At 31.9% G+C, this 17,198-nt stretch overlaps 1 protein-coding gene across 1 annotated transcript in view; it reads left to right on the top strand.

Annotated features, from left to right (window-relative positions):
* Nucleotides 1-17,198, top strand: part of LOC127708506 (uncharacterized) — a 46,691-nt gene that overhangs the window by 11,973 nt on the left and 17,520 nt on the right. The window contains exons 3-5 of the mRNA XM_052213397.1: nucleotides 7,192-7,284; nucleotides 8,230-8,322; nucleotides 9,414-9,506. Coding sequence (XP_052069357.1) covers nucleotides 7,192-7,284; nucleotides 8,230-8,322; nucleotides 9,414-9,506 — 279 coding nt within the window. The remainder of the gene's footprint in view (nucleotides 1-7,191; nucleotides 7,285-8,229; nucleotides 8,323-9,413; nucleotides 9,507-17,198) is intronic.

The following is a 17,198-nucleotide window of genomic DNA, read 5'->3' as shown; positions in this document are numbered from 1 at the left end:
GTCTCATAGAATCTCTCTCTATATATATATATAAACAGTTTGAATGTCATCTAATGCATTCGACAAACAATATTCATCGAGATTCTATGGCTGCTTTCGTTTAGGCGAACTGTCCCCAAAATCTGCATTTGAAAGGGCTTCAAAATGTGAATAATAAGAGTTATTTAAGTTTACTGGCTGTTATATATTTCATGAAACTTTTTTTCATCTGGAATAACATTGAAATACCTAGCCTTCATTAGAAAAATTGCGGTCAGATGTGCGCTGGTCAAAACATTTCAATGTTGGCCTTGAAAGACTGATAATTTTATGGTCTACTATTTCGGCAAAGTTTACAGATAAAAAATGACAATGAAACACAAAAAAGGGTCGCTAATGCCATCTCGAATTGCTTAAAAAGACAGAAATTTGTGACTGTTTTTGTCAACGAATTGTACAGTGATTATTTGTAAAAGTGCAACGAACATGGTACACTTGGTGAAACGAACGGTACAGTAAGAGGAGACTTAATTAGTATGATATCGTGTTTATTCTGAGTTTTAGGGAACATTTGAAGGCACGTAGTAATTTAACTTGTAGTTATTTATTACTGCTTAAAGTATTGCTACGCAAAAGTTTATGTAAGAAAAGATATTCAACATTATTTACCTCATAAAACGAAGAAAATTGCACCATGTCTGTGCGTTTTGCGTCGAACAGTTTTATTAAACGTTCTATACAAAATCTGAGCATGCAATAGCTGTATAATTGATTAGATAAACTACCATGTACATAGGCACATTGATATATTCTCACATAAGTTATAGAAAGGCATTCGAAATTGTTGTCATCCCAAATGTTGTCATGATTATCGCTTCGAACGCATCAACGTCCGGATTCATTTGTATCGGGGCCATACGGGGTGATATATAATTCGTCTAAATATCAGTCCAACAATGTTAGATCTGTAAAAGAGGGACGAAAGATACCAGAGGGATAGTCAAAGTCACAGATCGAAAACAAACTGACAACACCATGGCCAAAAATAAAAAGACAAACAGACAAATAATAGTACAGATGACACAACATAGAAAACTAAAGACTAAGCAACACGAACCCCACCAAAAACTGGGGGTGATCTCAGGTGCTCCGGAAGGGTAAGCAGATCCTGCTCCACAGATCAGCTAAATTATCTATTGTAGAGGATCTTACAAATTAATGGAGGATGCAGTCACAGAAATATTTATATTATTAAGTACGTCTATATACTAAGAAATGTTGAATGATTTATTGAATATTGGTGTTAGCTGCCCCTATCAGTATTCTTTGTCGTATCATGACAGCCAGTTTATATTGGCGGAGGCCGCCGTAGAACCTAGAGAAATCCACAAAACTATTGCATCAAAACTGGCAGTCCAAGTCAATTAAGGGCGAGGTCTAACGCATTTACTACCAAGAGCTAGAGGTGAACACACAACCACATTAATGCTGACATCAGTGATCACTGTAGATAAACTACTTAGAGCACTCGGCCACTTAGGTCCCACAATTACGAATGGATGAACATGTTAATAAGATTATATTGTAATGTGATCAAGTATTAAGACAATTTGTTTTCTTGTTTAAATGAAAGTATTTGTCTAGATACATGTATATGTTTTTAATTAATGAAGCAATTTAATAGTATGATACATGTATCGGTTAGCAAATGGAAAGAAATATACGATGAAATTTAGTGCGAGAGCTATGACCCGTCAATTAATTTCATAGTATATCCCTTTCCATTGACTATCCAATTACGCACATATTCACAATTCGAAAAATCTTATAATTGGTCTGGTAATAATTGATGATTTACGCTGAGTACATGTTTCACACCTATTTGTAAAAAGAAGTTCATTAATGAATATTTGAATTCGTCAGTTTAAATTTATTTATTGGTATTTAAACTGTAATATCTGTTCAATTTGTGATAGTGAATTACCAGCTCTTAAGCATATATTTGAAGGAACCACGGAGATAAAAGGTGTCGATTAAACAAAAAAATAGGGATTGATTTTTAAAGGCAATAGACTCCAGAATAATAAAGATTGTATCCGCTGGTGGACATGTGTATATTAAGACAAGGCGATGTCTAGTAGAAGTTCTATATGTTTTGAAAACTTTTTTAGATTTCACTAATAAAACTAAACTAATATGAAAAATATCCAATATTTAGTATGATAATATAGATATATGTGTCTTATATATAGTCTACTGGATCGGCTGTATAATCAACTATCAATAGATCAATTATAAGGTTACATGTTTTTAAAACCTTCACCATAAAGCTCAAAGTTAGATTTATCGAAAGTTAAATATACATGACACATTTCCTGTAGAAATTACCACAGTCCTTCAATTCATAATGTCATCCTGATCAAGCATAAAATATATGCTACTGTTCGTTAAGCAAAAACAAATCAATCAATCAATCAATCAATCAATTCAAAAACAAGTTCCATAGATATATTTGATTAAATCATCGATCTTCATTTTATGCGACATTATTTATTTTCTCTTGATTAGAGTCACTACATCGTGTTCAATCAAATTTCTTGACTTTCGTTTCACAAAGTTTCAAAATACATATAAACTTTTTTATGTGTACAAAGTAACTGCAGGGATGATCACATTTATATAAGATTGCGTTATACTAGGATCGAGTTATTAAGAACACAGATCTTTTGATATTTTCAAATTAAAGTATCTTGCAATGATTGTACTAATAGTATACGTACTACTGTTTATAAAAACTGATTTAATGCAGGACAGTTTTTTTTACAATATAATAAAATCTTACCCTAGTGGTAATTCTTGCATAGTTACTTAGTACACAGAAAAAGTATGTGCTATGGAACATATAATGATTTAATTTTTATGAAAACTGTTACTCAGTCCTACTCGTCCAATGAAAATCTGTTTTTCTATTTTTCGAAATACATGGATTTCCATGCGATATAAAATGCTATATACGAATAACTTCCCATTGTAGATTAATATGAAAATGAACTCTTAAAATATCTGCAGTATAAACGCCCAAGAGGCAATTTCCATAGAAAAAGCAAAGACAAATAAATCATGAGCACTGTTGTTTGTCTAATGATTATGAATAAAAACAAGATAATATAGTTTTTAAAACATTTTAAGCTGAGTTTTGAATAGTGTAAACGTTATGTAATGGTACATAGATGGAACAAACAAAATCGGGAGTACAGGTGTATGTAAAATAAATTATATTTAATTAAGTTTGTATTTGATACTTTATAGTCAAGGTTTTAAGAAACATAACTGTTGATAAATAAAGTAAGGAAATTAAAAACAAAACAAAAATAACTTAACTTTCATCTATAAAAAGTAAGCATCTGATGATTGAACAATCGTAATTCTATCATTATCGTAAAAAATGCAATTTTCAAAAAACCTGATTTTTATGACAGTATGTGCTTTTTAAAATGAAAGATTTCGAGATATGTAGGTATTAAAGAAATTATTAACTGATAATGTAGTAAACATTTGATTTAAACATATGTAAAAATGTCCAGCTGTTTCAGTCATATATTCACAAATTGCGTCATTAGTTACGTATTCGTGACAACTTAATAAAAGGGAATTTCGTAAAATCATTATTTCTTGCAGAATTATGCAAAATTTATGACAGTTTTCTGAAAAATTAACAGTAGCGTCAACCTTCGCTTACACATATTTTTTGCTGAAATAGTCTTTATATACCATATGCTTTACTTTATAACAAAAAAATCAATGAACATCATGAAAAAAGATGGAAAAAGTTGACACATTTCTTGAAAAATGGACGAAAATGAAATCTACTCCTTTTCATGTTAATATATTTATAAATTAGAAGCAGATACACAATATTCGTATTATACTTTTAAATATCATTCGTTTAGCAATCAGGGTTGGCAAAAACCCGGTTTTTATGCGTATTGGCCAGCCCAGTTGGAAATACTGGGAAAACCCGATTTTTACTGGGTTTTACCGGGTAATACTTGGTAATATGAAATACTGGCCTGAATTTTAGAGGGGTTTTAGTGATTAATCACAAATTAAATACATTGAAGTCATAGGATTCAATTTTGTTTTTTAAATAATTATAACTAATATGAAAAATTAACAATTCTATGCTAGGAAAATTACTTTTAAACATTTTTGTTTATTACTAAAAATGTTGACTAAGTTTTAGCATATGTTTATGTACATCACTAATTAATAAGTAATTGTTCAGGTTATAATACAGATTTGTTTATATAACAATAATCAGCCTTTTGATGTCTATAAGTGTTCATGGCCTCTCCCCTTAGGATGTTTATTTAGCAATATGATTGTAACACAATCAATCTTTACAATTCACTTTAAAACTGCAATAAAATGCCTTTTTCAACTTTGATTTAATATTGAAACAAAGCTAGAAAATTTACATTTAGTATCCTGGAAAGTCCAAAAATGTATTTTCCCTACATAGAACTAGTGGAGAAAATGAAGAAATTGAATTTTCAATCTTCATGAATGACTCTAAATGGTTATCTGTACAAAATGTATGTATTTAGCTATAATACTATTAAACTACAATAAGTCTGTACTATTTTGTTTAAAAATAAGCTTGAAAAATCATATTACCCAGTATTGCCCAGTATAACTCATTGCACCTTAATATTTTTGTGAGGACAAAAATATATTTTTTTCTACTTCAGGTAAAAGGAGTAAAACCCAGAAACCCAATAAGCGGCCCTGTGAAGCTGTTATTTTTAACTTTTAATTATTAAAGTAAATCTTATGGGGATATATTGCTGACAGGGTTGGCAAAGTATTATCCGGGCGGGAAAACCCGGGGGGGGGGGGGGGGGGAGGGGGGTTCCCGTGCTGGGCAATACTCCTACAAATGAGTTATACTGGGCAATACTGGGTAATATGATTTTTCAAGCTTATTTTTATACAAAATAGTAAAGATTTCTCTTGGACATTAGAAATTGAAGAACAAGTTAAATTTACTGCATTTGCTATGACCGTCGAGATAGTAAAAATAAACTTACTCGTCTCATCTGACTACATAGAACATTAATATTATGTATAATTTGTAAAAGAATTATAGATTTATTTGATTTATGACGAGATCGGATTAGGAACGAAACTCAAATCTTCTGTTGATGTGAATAAAAGTAACAAAGACTTTCAAAGAGAGGCGGAAGTGAACAAAACGGATAGTAACACTCATAATGAAGTAGGATAAGAACTTAGAAGGCATCAAATAACAGGAACTTTTACTGAGATAGGTCTACCATTGAAGCAATTGTAAACAATGCATGAAATATATGCCAATTCACCAAAAACTGAATGAATGGTTTTAATGTAACGTTTGTGACTGCATCGAACCAGTTTACAAACCAAAAAATCACATGATTGTTTACCTAGATATTGTTGAAGTTATTTTCAATGCTATGACTTTTGGCCTCATTAAATTCTCTCATTAGCCGTAGTAAAAATGATTTTACGAAATGGCAAGATAACAAAATACACAAGTCCTTCAAGGATATGCACGTGGTGAATAAACCGTATTCCAAATATAAATTCAACCGCCGTCGTCAATCGAAAAAGAAACCAACATTTAGATAAACACAATCACAATATTAGATTTGTAATATTCCTGCCACTGGAAACGATCCAGAAACAACAAGGGCAATTACATAAACAATTTGAAGATTCTGTGCAATTATCAAACTGTCTCGGAATATTATCTCGACTGCAGACAGCATATCTCCTTGGCCTAGATGACAATACAACGGGGAAAAGGGACATATTTAAAACTTCGTCTATTGATATCATGAATATTGTTGATAAAAGAAATCAACAAAATAAACATTGTATAAATTATACACTTGATGATCCTCTATCTATATTTAGATTAGATAGTAAGCATCAATTATTATGTAAACTTGGTCAAATAACAATTAGTAAATTACAAGATATTTTCAAGGAGTCATAATCTCGTTTTTCAGCGCACTCTACGATTATTTGCGTAAAATTAATAAAGTATATTTAATGACTCAACCATTCAAAACTGTATACCTCCCTATTTGGATAACAAAGAACCACCTATTATTTCGTATGGATACATAAAAAAACCGTCGAATTATAGATATGATCTCTATGACCGTGTTATGAAAGGGGGGAGAGTCAATATCGTTCAAGATCGTTTCTAGTCTGTTCTTATGTTGTACTATTTCATCATTGTCACAAGTGGGGGAGGGTCGGCGCCTTCAAATTAGTTCAACCCCTCCACATTCTGTATGTGCCTTCCCCATGTCAGAAGCCTGTGATTGAGTTGTTTTCATTTTATGTTGTTTCTGATATTTGTTTTTCGTTTTATTGTTTTGTATATTTTGTTCGTATTTTGTGCCGTTGTATCACTGTCATGGTTAATGGGGAGGGTTTGATGCCAGCAAATTAGTTTAACCCCTCATATTCTGTATGTGTCTGTCCCATGTCAGGAGCTTTAAATTCAGTAGTTGTCGTTTGTTGCTGTATATCAAACTGGTTTTTGTTCATTATTCTGAACATAATTCTAGCCGTTTGTCAAATGTCAAATGTAGTTTCTCGTTTGTATGGTTTTACATATGCAGTATGGATTTTTACTAGTTGTTGAAGGCCGTACGATGACCTATAATTGTTAATTTTTGTGAAATTTGGTCTTTTGTGGACAATTGTCTGTCTCGTTGGCAATCATATTACATCTTCTTTTTTTTTTTATAAAAAAACATTTAAAAAAGGAAGTACTTTCCTCCTTCTGTTTTAGAAGACTGTAGGAATTAAAACAGGTCATCGTACATATCATTATTGAAAATGTAGCTTTTTGTTCGACATTGATCGCCTTGTATATATATTTTCATGATTCAGTGCTGTAATTTTTTTTTTCTGGTGATGATAACATCTTACTATCATTTTTATCACTCTCTTAAAGTTTAATTTTAATGCCAACCAGAAATTTTCAGACCTACAATAATACAGTTGTGACAGGTTTGATTGCCAAATTGTGCTTACATGAATTTATTCAACTTGTTCATATAGAAAGTATTTAGCATATTTATTATAAGCATGACAAATTGAAGTCTATTGGTAGCAGTTTGTAATAAATTATTTCTCTTTGTATTATAATAGTTACAATCAGAAAAGTTAAAATATGAAATCGAAGAAGCTAATGTCAAAGCAGTAGCAGCATCTAGTTGTAATTCAGAAAGTTGTAGTGATCAGGTGAGATTTAATTTCATTCATTAATCAAATTTATATGTTATTAAAATCAAAACTTTTATTCAAATGTTGAATTAACGGACTTTTTCAGAGGCTTGCAGCAATCATATGTTTTGTCACGACCAGTTTCCCAATCCCTTATAATTTGAATCTGTATGTCTAACTAGACTGAATGATAGGAACTTGTATTGATTTGCCTAGATCTGACGCCTGATAATACAGACTGTTAGTCTTTGAGATCATCTTTTTGATGTGAGATAAGCAATTTGGTTCGGATTGCATCCCTCGAAACATACAATATATACAGTGAACAGAAAAATAGAATCACGAGGAAAAAAGGTTAGGGAACACATATACATGTTTTTTTTTCAACTGCATTGCAATCAGAAAGAGACATAAAGGGATAGTGTTATATGATTCCTTTGCCTGGCGCGCGTCGTTCGTATTCCATCATCTGTTATATATTACCAGTTTTATAAAGCAGTTGGAAGTAATGTTTAGTTAATATTTCAAACAAGATGTATGTAAAAAGGACACAGAAGATACCAAATGGGCACAATAAAAAAAGTAATTGAAAAGAGATTCCCCTTTCCTCCCGATGAACTATAAATACTAGCAGAAAAACAAAAGACATGGTTATACTTGATTATAATTTGAATTCTTTGAATATACAAGGTCTCAACTTATGAAATATCACAGAAAGATGTCACTTTGTGTTCGACAGTTGTTAAAACATTGCGTATACTTAATTTTACGTCGACCATATATTTTCAGCCCAATAATAGTATCCCTTTCAGCTTATTCTGACACTAATAATGTCCATTCATGAGGTTTGGTTGATTGGCCCCACTGTTTTACTTATGGACATTCCACTGTTTATCTTAGTCATTTGCAACAGAAAGTTTATATAACAATCTGTTATCAAGTGTTTAAGTTTCATTATTATAGTTACAAGCAGAAAAGTCAAAATCCGAAAAAGAAGAAGAGATGGACAAAACAGTAGCAGAACCTAGTTGTGAATTAGACAACAGAGGTGAACAGGTCAGATATTATTTAGAACATTCACGTTTTTGATAAAAAATCATTTGTAAAACCTGAACGAAATTAAGTAAAAAAATAAGATTAAAGCTAATGTGTGGAAATTAGCAATTCATGGATTTTCTCAGAGGCTGGCATGAATGACTTAAGCCATTTAATACAACCCTTATCTCAGTCCTTTAATATTTGAATGATTGATTAGTTGTTGTGTAAAAAGCCACTTATAATTCGTTTTATCGGCCGTTCTACTCTCTGTATCAGTCTGCTCAGCTCTTTATAAGTATAGATTATCGCGTTTTCTACACATTGATATCGTAAAATATCAGCCGCGAGCCACAATGTGAACCTTTTTGGTAAGTGAGCTCAGCAAACGAGCTTAATAGCTTCACAATGTGTCGAGCGGCTGATATTTTACGATATCTATACGAAGAAAACCCGATTATCTCATGTATCTGTTTATCGTCTTTTCCCCCTCCCTAAGATAGTTTTACACTTGAGGAAAGCAAGCTTAATGACGTGTCCTCACACATTGGGACTTGTAATTCGTCGACCCGGCCTAAATAACTTTGACCCGGACATATCACCGACGTCATAATGAATGAACCGACGTATTACCCGAACTTATCAATTCTTCTTCTGGTGTGCTGGTGAAACAGAGAAAACACTTGTTTCCATCATGAAAAATACGCAAATACTACCCGATAAATTGATGATCAGGTTGTCTGCATATTGTTGTAAAATATGATCTGCTAGACACAGCATGAAGCCTTTTTGAACTCGTTCGCTGCTATCATTCGACAAAAAGCTTTATATTATTACTAAAAGCTGATATTTTACAAAATCAATATGCAGACAACCTGATAATCGCTACAGACTAAGTCATGGGGAAAAAGGATTATTTGTTGAAAGAAGCCAGTGTATCAAGAAAGAGTACCATAAACATAATAAAAAACAGGAAAACTGGCAAAACTTACCAATTAAGATCGGGGATCATTTATTTGATTTATCGACATTCCAACTGTATAGCTTATTCATTTGCAGCATCAATTTTATACAGCAGTCTGTTATCAATTGTTTATGTTACATTATTATAGTTACAAGCAGAAAAGTTAAGATCTGAAAAAGAAGAAGAGACGGTCAAAGCAGTAGCAGAATCTAATTGTGGATTAGACAGAAGAAGTGAACAGGTCAGCTATTGTTTAGAATCTTTGCTCTGTTGATGAAACTTATTTGCAAAACCTAATAAAATTTTGTAAAATATATAATTAGACCAAAGATATTAAGGGAAAATTAAAAAGTCATGGACTTATTAAGACAAATGTAAGAGGATGGTATGAATGACATTAGCCTATTGTCGCATCCTTTATCTCAGTCCATGATTATTTCAATGATCGATTGATTGTTGGTATAAAAAGCCGCTAATAGCACGTGAAGCTTAGTTATGGTGGATAGGTTTTATTGTTGGACGGATCCTGTATACCCAGAAAAAGAACCACCAACATAAAGCAGAAAAACTGACAAATCTTGTCAATTACGATCGGAGTCAAATGTACCTTGCCACGTGCGACTTATGAGTTGAATGTACCCTTTTGGTAATTTCCTATTCTCTTTTGCAAGTTTCAAACTGACAACCTCAGTCTTTACATGGTAATAGTCACTGTAGACTAACTACTACTTTCTATATTAGTCTGTTATGAAGTGATTATGTCTCATTTTTATTAGGGATGTCAGTTCGGTGAACAATAACTAATCTATTACTCGTTGGTTTTTATCAAGCGATACTCGAGTACTGGCTCTGGAATATATATACAACACGGAAACACAAAAAGACGTATTTTACATTCTGTGGTTTGTTGTTCAACAGGCGAAAAACGATCTACATAAGTATATGGGACAAGGAATTGCCCACCATAATTATATCTCATTACCTTCAGTTGCTAATTAAGTTAAAAAAAAGAATCTAATTAATTTGATTTATTGAACACACATTAAACAAATATAGCAAGGAAACCCAATATCAAACAATAGTATTTGGTAATAGTTAAGTAAATGATACAAAGTCATAAGGTTTAGAAATTAGACTTTTCACTAAGAGTCACCGGAGGATGCAACGAATTTATTTCATTTACTTGTCAAGTTTTATTGGGGACAGTCGATTGTGCAACTTTGTAAATTACAGTCTTGTAGACGAAATGTTTGCTCCGACGTCGGTACAGATGTGATTGAAATGGCTGAGACAGGTTTAGTTTAAACTGTTAGCCTACGTATAGCGCACGTATTTTTGGAGGTATTATAAATGACAATTTAGCACAAACATTCGAAATAAAATGTATTTTATTTACTAGTATGATTAATCAGTAATGTGTATTTAATTTTCCGAAAGAGGTTCCCAAAAAGATCAATTTTATATAAAGAAGACAGCAATATTCTAAAATGAAACCGATTAGTCGAGTATCGTTTTGGTATTCGATACTCGATACTACAAAGCGATACTCAATTACTTGAGTACGGGTTGACATCCCGATTTTTTATAGTTACAAGCAGAAAATTTCAAATCAGAAAAAAAAGAAGAGACGGACAGAACAGTAGCAGAATCTAGTTGTGAATTAGACAACAGAGTTGAACAGGTCAGTTATTGTTTAGAACATTCAGGTTTTGATAAAAAAAAAACATTTGCAAAACCTTATATAAATTTAGTAGAGTAGTTAGATCAAAGCTTATGTGTAGAAATTAACAATTCATGGACTTACTAAGAGAATGACACGGATGACACTTATCTGTTGTCACAACCCTTATCTCAGTCCATGATTATTTGAATGATTGATTAATTGTTGGTGTAAAAAGCCGATGATATAACGTTCAGCTTAGTCATAGTGGATATTTTTAATTGTTGTACGAAACCAGTGTACCCAAAAAAAGAACCACTGACATAAAGCATGAAAACTGGCCAATCAAGTCAATTAAGATCGAAGTCCAATATACCTTGCCTCTAGCGACTTATGATTTTGATAATAGGAACTGTAGATTAGTTACATATACCATTCGGCAGGTCTTTTTTTTTATCTAAAGAAAGAGCAAATACAAACAGCCAGCCTAAAAAACAATCAACTAGCGTATTATCTTTGAAAGATGAAAGTTGTTGTTTTACACTTATGTTTAAAATCGGTTCTTTCTTTCAGTAATAACATCCATTCTTGAGGTTTGACCATTTATTTAACTTATCGACATTCAAACTATTCAGCATATTCATTTGCATCAGACAAATTATTTACCAGACTTTTTTTTATTATAGTTAGAAGCAGAAAAGTTAAAATTAGAAAAAGAAGAAGAGACGGACAAAGCAGTAGCAGAATCAAGTTGTGAATTAGACAACAGAAGTGAACAGGTCAGCAATTGTGTAGAACATTCGCGTGTTTGATTCAAATTCATTTACAAATAAAGGCAACAGTAATATAACGTATAACGCTGTTCAAACGTCATAAATCGATTAAACGAAAACAAATCCAGGTCACAAACCAAATCCGCGGGAAACACACTCTTTTTATCAGAATTTAGATTGATCAGACAAAAAGGTATTAACCCTATTTGAAAAAGATTATTGGATATTTGAATATGATTGACAAAAATTTAAACCAATTTTCAATTATTTTAATCCATTTCAAACCATTCAAATCCAGTCAAATAGATTTCCTTGTCATTTCAGTTGTTTTAAGACGGTGCATTACATTTTCGCTGAAACATCATTACGTTTTCGTCCAGCTTTTGTTTACATTGGTTTTAATATTAAAGTTTAACAGTGCCCATACACAAAGAAAACATATATCCAATTACTATAATATTTAATTCCTATGTTTTTGTTTATATTCCTTTTTCACCAATGACTCAATAAATCACTTAACACTATCGGACAATTTGTGTTTTGTTTTTAACAATACTTATACCGATTTTTACATAGGGACAGATAATATACATGTATTTCTAAACTTTGATGTTTAAGTTTGAAGTTACCTATTGAGACTGAGAGATTGGCTAGAAATTAAAATATGTACTTTGTGTACTTTTTGAATTGAGGGAATTGGCAATGAGTTTCATGTATTGCTTATCTGTAGGAATGCCGATATTTCTGCTCCAAGACCGAAATTTATACCGCATATTATTATGTAAATAATCCAAGCATATTTCAGTGTTTTGATTTTAATGGGTTGTATTAGGCATATAAAATTAAAATTTTGGAAAAGGACAAACGATAATTAAAAAAAAATTAATCACTCTGGATTCTCTATTTATCATAAAAAGCTCCTGTCTAAGCTTTATAAATACCATCAAGATTTGACAAAATTATTGACCTTATTATACTTTTCTTTAGGTAAATTGAGAAAAAAAAAGTAAATTCATCTATCAGTAAAATATGGACAAACGAAATTGAAAAATTATCCATGATCTCTACAGGGATATAGAAATCCATGACAACAGCGTAGAACCAACAATCATGAATTTTAAAGTCTATATCATTTAGCATGTTTAGACCGGGGATCTGGCAGATTTTAACGATTTGACACAGCTCATAAAAATATATGTTTCAAGTAAGCAAAAACATCCGAATGATAAAAAAGAACTAACATAAATGTATTAGGCCCGGGAACACAAATATCGCCCTGGAGTCCATAGAATGGACAGTGCGTTAATGTCACAATTTTGTCATACACCTTATTTATTTCATCATGTTTACGCCTCAAAAAGGTCGAAAGGGAGTGAAAATACACTGTAAAAAAAATTGGATAAATTGTAAAATGAAGAAGTGATTTGGTTCAGTTGAAAAAGGTAAACAATTAGAATAAGTATCCATGAAGCTATCAAACAAAATTCAAGACGCCTTTAACTTTAAATTGTCCATGTCCTGAGTTAAGGCTAATATATAATTTTGATATTATTTGCCCAAAAAGCAGTATACAACACGGGGACGGATCCAGGATGTTTGAATTGGACGTAATTCCATAAAAATGAAAATATGTGTATCTATATGTAAGTACGTCTGAACCAGTGACAACTCTACGACAGATTTTATTCATCGAATCACCATTGAAGGTGATAAAAGGCTGAAAACACATTCTGTATATAATTTGTCTAAATAACAGCCTAACACAATTTTAAATCTGTAAATTTGCGGAAGCAAATTTTTGTTTTTCCCTGGCCTGGATTAGAACTCATGTACTGAGACATGTGAGATATCGTGGAATTAAATCGCTTTGCACTATAGATATATATACAGTTGGGTGCATACCAAGCATTACCCGTAGACGCACGAAAAAAGTTAATGCGGCGTTTATCCGTGTGCACTTCATGTAAACGCCGCGTTAACTCTGCGTTAACTCCAAAATTTTATTAGACATAAAGTAAACGGGCGTTTACTTTCACATTTAACTCTGCGTTAACGCGAAAAAGGCGAGTCTTCTAATTTTGTTCATACTAAACGGGCGTTTACTTCCGCGTTTACTTCCGCGTTAACGTAAAAAAAGTGCGTCTTCTATTTTTTTGTAAAAGGTTAACGCACGTTTAGTTACACTACTGACTGGACTAATGACAGGAAAATGACAGGACAATGACAGGACCAAAATGAAAATGTTTATAACTTATTTCATTTATCATTGGATTTATCTTAAATTTGAAATATAATAAGATTTCATCATTTTATGTTTGCTATATAAGACAAAAATACAAAAAATATTTCGAAGCTAGTGACTACGTGACCTGAGCAGCTTTGACAATGACCGGACTAATTTCGACAATGGCAGGACCAAATGAAAGTGAATATATTATTTTTTAATTTAGCAAAGGATTTATCTCAACTTTGAAATATAATAAGCCTGTACTTTTTATACCTCATAATGGATTGTAAGACACGAAAGTGAATAAATTTAAGTTAAGAATTGCAAAATTTGTTGTCGCATTAGAAAAAAGGTTGTCGCATCAATTTAAGATGTCAGTATTTTAAATTTTGTAAAATTATTATGTAACAACATTAAAATTCTGTTCTTTTTGTACTTAATGAGGTAACAATTTAACACAAATTGAGAGCTCTTTAAGCCTACGGTTAATTATATGTGTAGCGATAAAAATAAAAAAATTGTCAATATTTTGTTGTATTTAACTCAAGCTTGTACCATTGTACTGGCGGGATGAATTCTCGTATTATACCTTAGGATGGCTTGTTTGACATAAAAAGGAAGGAATTATTTCGATGATTTTTTTTATAAAAGATAATTCCTTATGTGTACAGGGATGAACAGGTTTAATAAAATTGAAATTATACATCGTATATATAAAAATGTCGACCAACTTAATCATTTATAAATTCAGAAAACCATGAAAATTTTGAAATTAGTGTATTGTCTGAAAACAAAGTTTCATACAGATCACTTTATTTCGTCCGTATTATTTCAAGCCTTGAAACATTGCTTAATCGTGTTAATTAAATCTACCGAAATGATTATTGTTGTTGACATATAAAATTTTATTTTTTAGCTCATATGGCCTGAAAGGCCAAGTGAGCTTTTCTCATCAATTGGCGTCCATCGTCCGCTGTGATCCGTCGTGGTCGTCGTCCGTTAATTTTTACAAACATCTTCCCCTCTGAAACTACTGGGCCAAATTTAACCAAACACTTGGCCACAATCATTATTTGGGTATATAGTTTTAAAAATGTGTCTGACGAAACCGCCATCCAACCAACATTGCCGCAATGGCTAAAAATAAAACATAAGGGTTGAATGCAGTTTGTGTCTTATATCTCTGAAACTAAAGCATTTAGAGTAAGTATAACAGGGTAAAATAGTTCAATAGGTTTAGATCTATCTGCCCTGAAATATTCAGACGAATCAGACAACCCATTGCTGGGTTGTTGTCCCTTAATTAGTAATTTTAAGAAAATTTTGCAGTTTTTGGTTATTATCTTGAATATTATTATAGATAGAGATAATGTTCAGCAAAGTTAGATTTACAAATAAATTAACAACACCAATTTTGTTAATTGACTCCCGTAAGGGGTTATTGCCCTTTATAGTCATGGCTAAAAATAGAACATTGGGATAAAATGCAAGTTGTGTCGATTATCGTGAAAACTGCTATAAGTACAGACACGCCATCCCCGTATATTGTAAATTTTACTAATACACGAATTACCCATAAGCTTGGCATTCACTTGTTGTTGACACTCGTTAGAAAATGCATTGTAAAGTTCAAATTGTTTCGAAATTATTAAGCAATATAGAAAAAATACTATTTTTCACAAATTAGCCAATTGTCAAAATTTTATTTTATCACAGACCTTCTCAAAAGTAAAATCACAAAAATACTGAACTCCGATGAAAATTCAAAAAGGAGAGTCCTTAATCAAATGGCAAAATCAAAAGCTCAAACACATCAAACGAATGGATAACAACTGTCATATTCCTGACTTGGTACAGGCATTTTCTTATGTAAAAAAATAGTGGATTAAACCTGGTTTTAAAGCTAGCTAAACCTCTCACTTGTATGACAGTCTAAATTTCAACTTAAATTAGTATCATCCCCAGCTCAATTCGATCAATGCTATTCATTAGAAATATATTTCTATGCAGTATATATATATATATATATATAAAAGTCTAAATTGAAAACAACGTTCAAACCGTTGCGTTGGATAAAAACCGCAATTTTTATACGTGTGCATGTAAAACAAATTTCGTGGTAGAGGGGTCTAAATACAGCACAAACAACAATTTCCAAAAGACCAAAAAAAGTGAAAAAGTCTATTTTAACAAAACGCATTTGACTAACAGGTCGAACAACTGATGTTCTTAAACCCTGCTGACTGCCATTGGCGATTGCCAAATAAATTGATCACCAGATCTAACAAAATGGATCTTAATATTAATTTAATACCAAACAGAAAACAATAAACTTGTGGAAAAGATGGTATACCACAAACATGAGGTGGAAAAATTTGTACACCATATCCGGATTTCGACAATTAATGTCTCTTCAGTGATGTTAGGGATCGAAACGGTATTTGGAAGGCGATATAATTTACCTCAATTTAGGAAAGACTCTTGAATTTTAAAGAGTCGAAATAGGATGAACGGATCATATAAACCCGAAGGAAAATATAATACAAGCCCAAACGAAAAAATATATAAAAGTCTAAATTGAAAACAACGTTCAAACCTATGATTGCGTTGGATAAAAACCGCAATTTTTATACGTGTGCATGTAAAACAAATTTCGTGGTAGAGGGGTCTAAATACAGCACAAACAACAATTCCAAAAGACCGAAAAAAGTGAAAAAGTCTATTTTAACAAAACGCATTTGACTAACAGGTCGAACAACTGATGTTCTTAAACCCTGCTGACTGCCATTGGCGATTGCCAAATAAATTGATCACCAGATCTAACAAAATGGATCTTAATATTAATTTAATACCAAACAGAAAACAATAAACTTGTGGAAAAGATGGTATACCACAAACATGAGGTGGAAAAATTTGTACACCATATCCGGATTTCGACAATTAATGTCTCTTCAGTGATGTTAGGGATCGAAACGGTATTTGGAAGGCGATATAATTTACCTCAATTTAGGAAAGACTCTTGAATTTTAAAGAGTCGAAATAGGATGAACGGATCATATAAACCCGAAGGAAAATATAATACAAGCCTAAACGAAAAAATATATAAAAGTCTAAATTGAAAACAACGTTCAAACCTATGATTGCGTTGGATAAAAACCGCAATTTTTATACGTGTGCATGCAAAACAAATTTCTTGGTAGAGGGGTCTAAATACAGCACAAACAACATTTTCCAAAAGACCAAAAAACTGAAAAAGTATATTTTAACAAAACG

The sequence above is a fragment of the Mytilus californianus genome, unplaced genomic scaffold (genome assembly GCF_021869535.1).
Source record: "Mytilus californianus isolate M0D057914Y unplaced genomic scaffold, xbMytCali1.0.p SCAF_7, whole genome shotgun sequence".
NCBI lineage: Eukaryota > Metazoa > Mollusca > Bivalvia > Mytilida > Mytilidae > Mytilus > Mytilus californianus.
The sequence above is the reverse complement of the archived record's forward strand: the minus strand, read 5'-3'. Positions and strand labels throughout refer to the sequence as shown.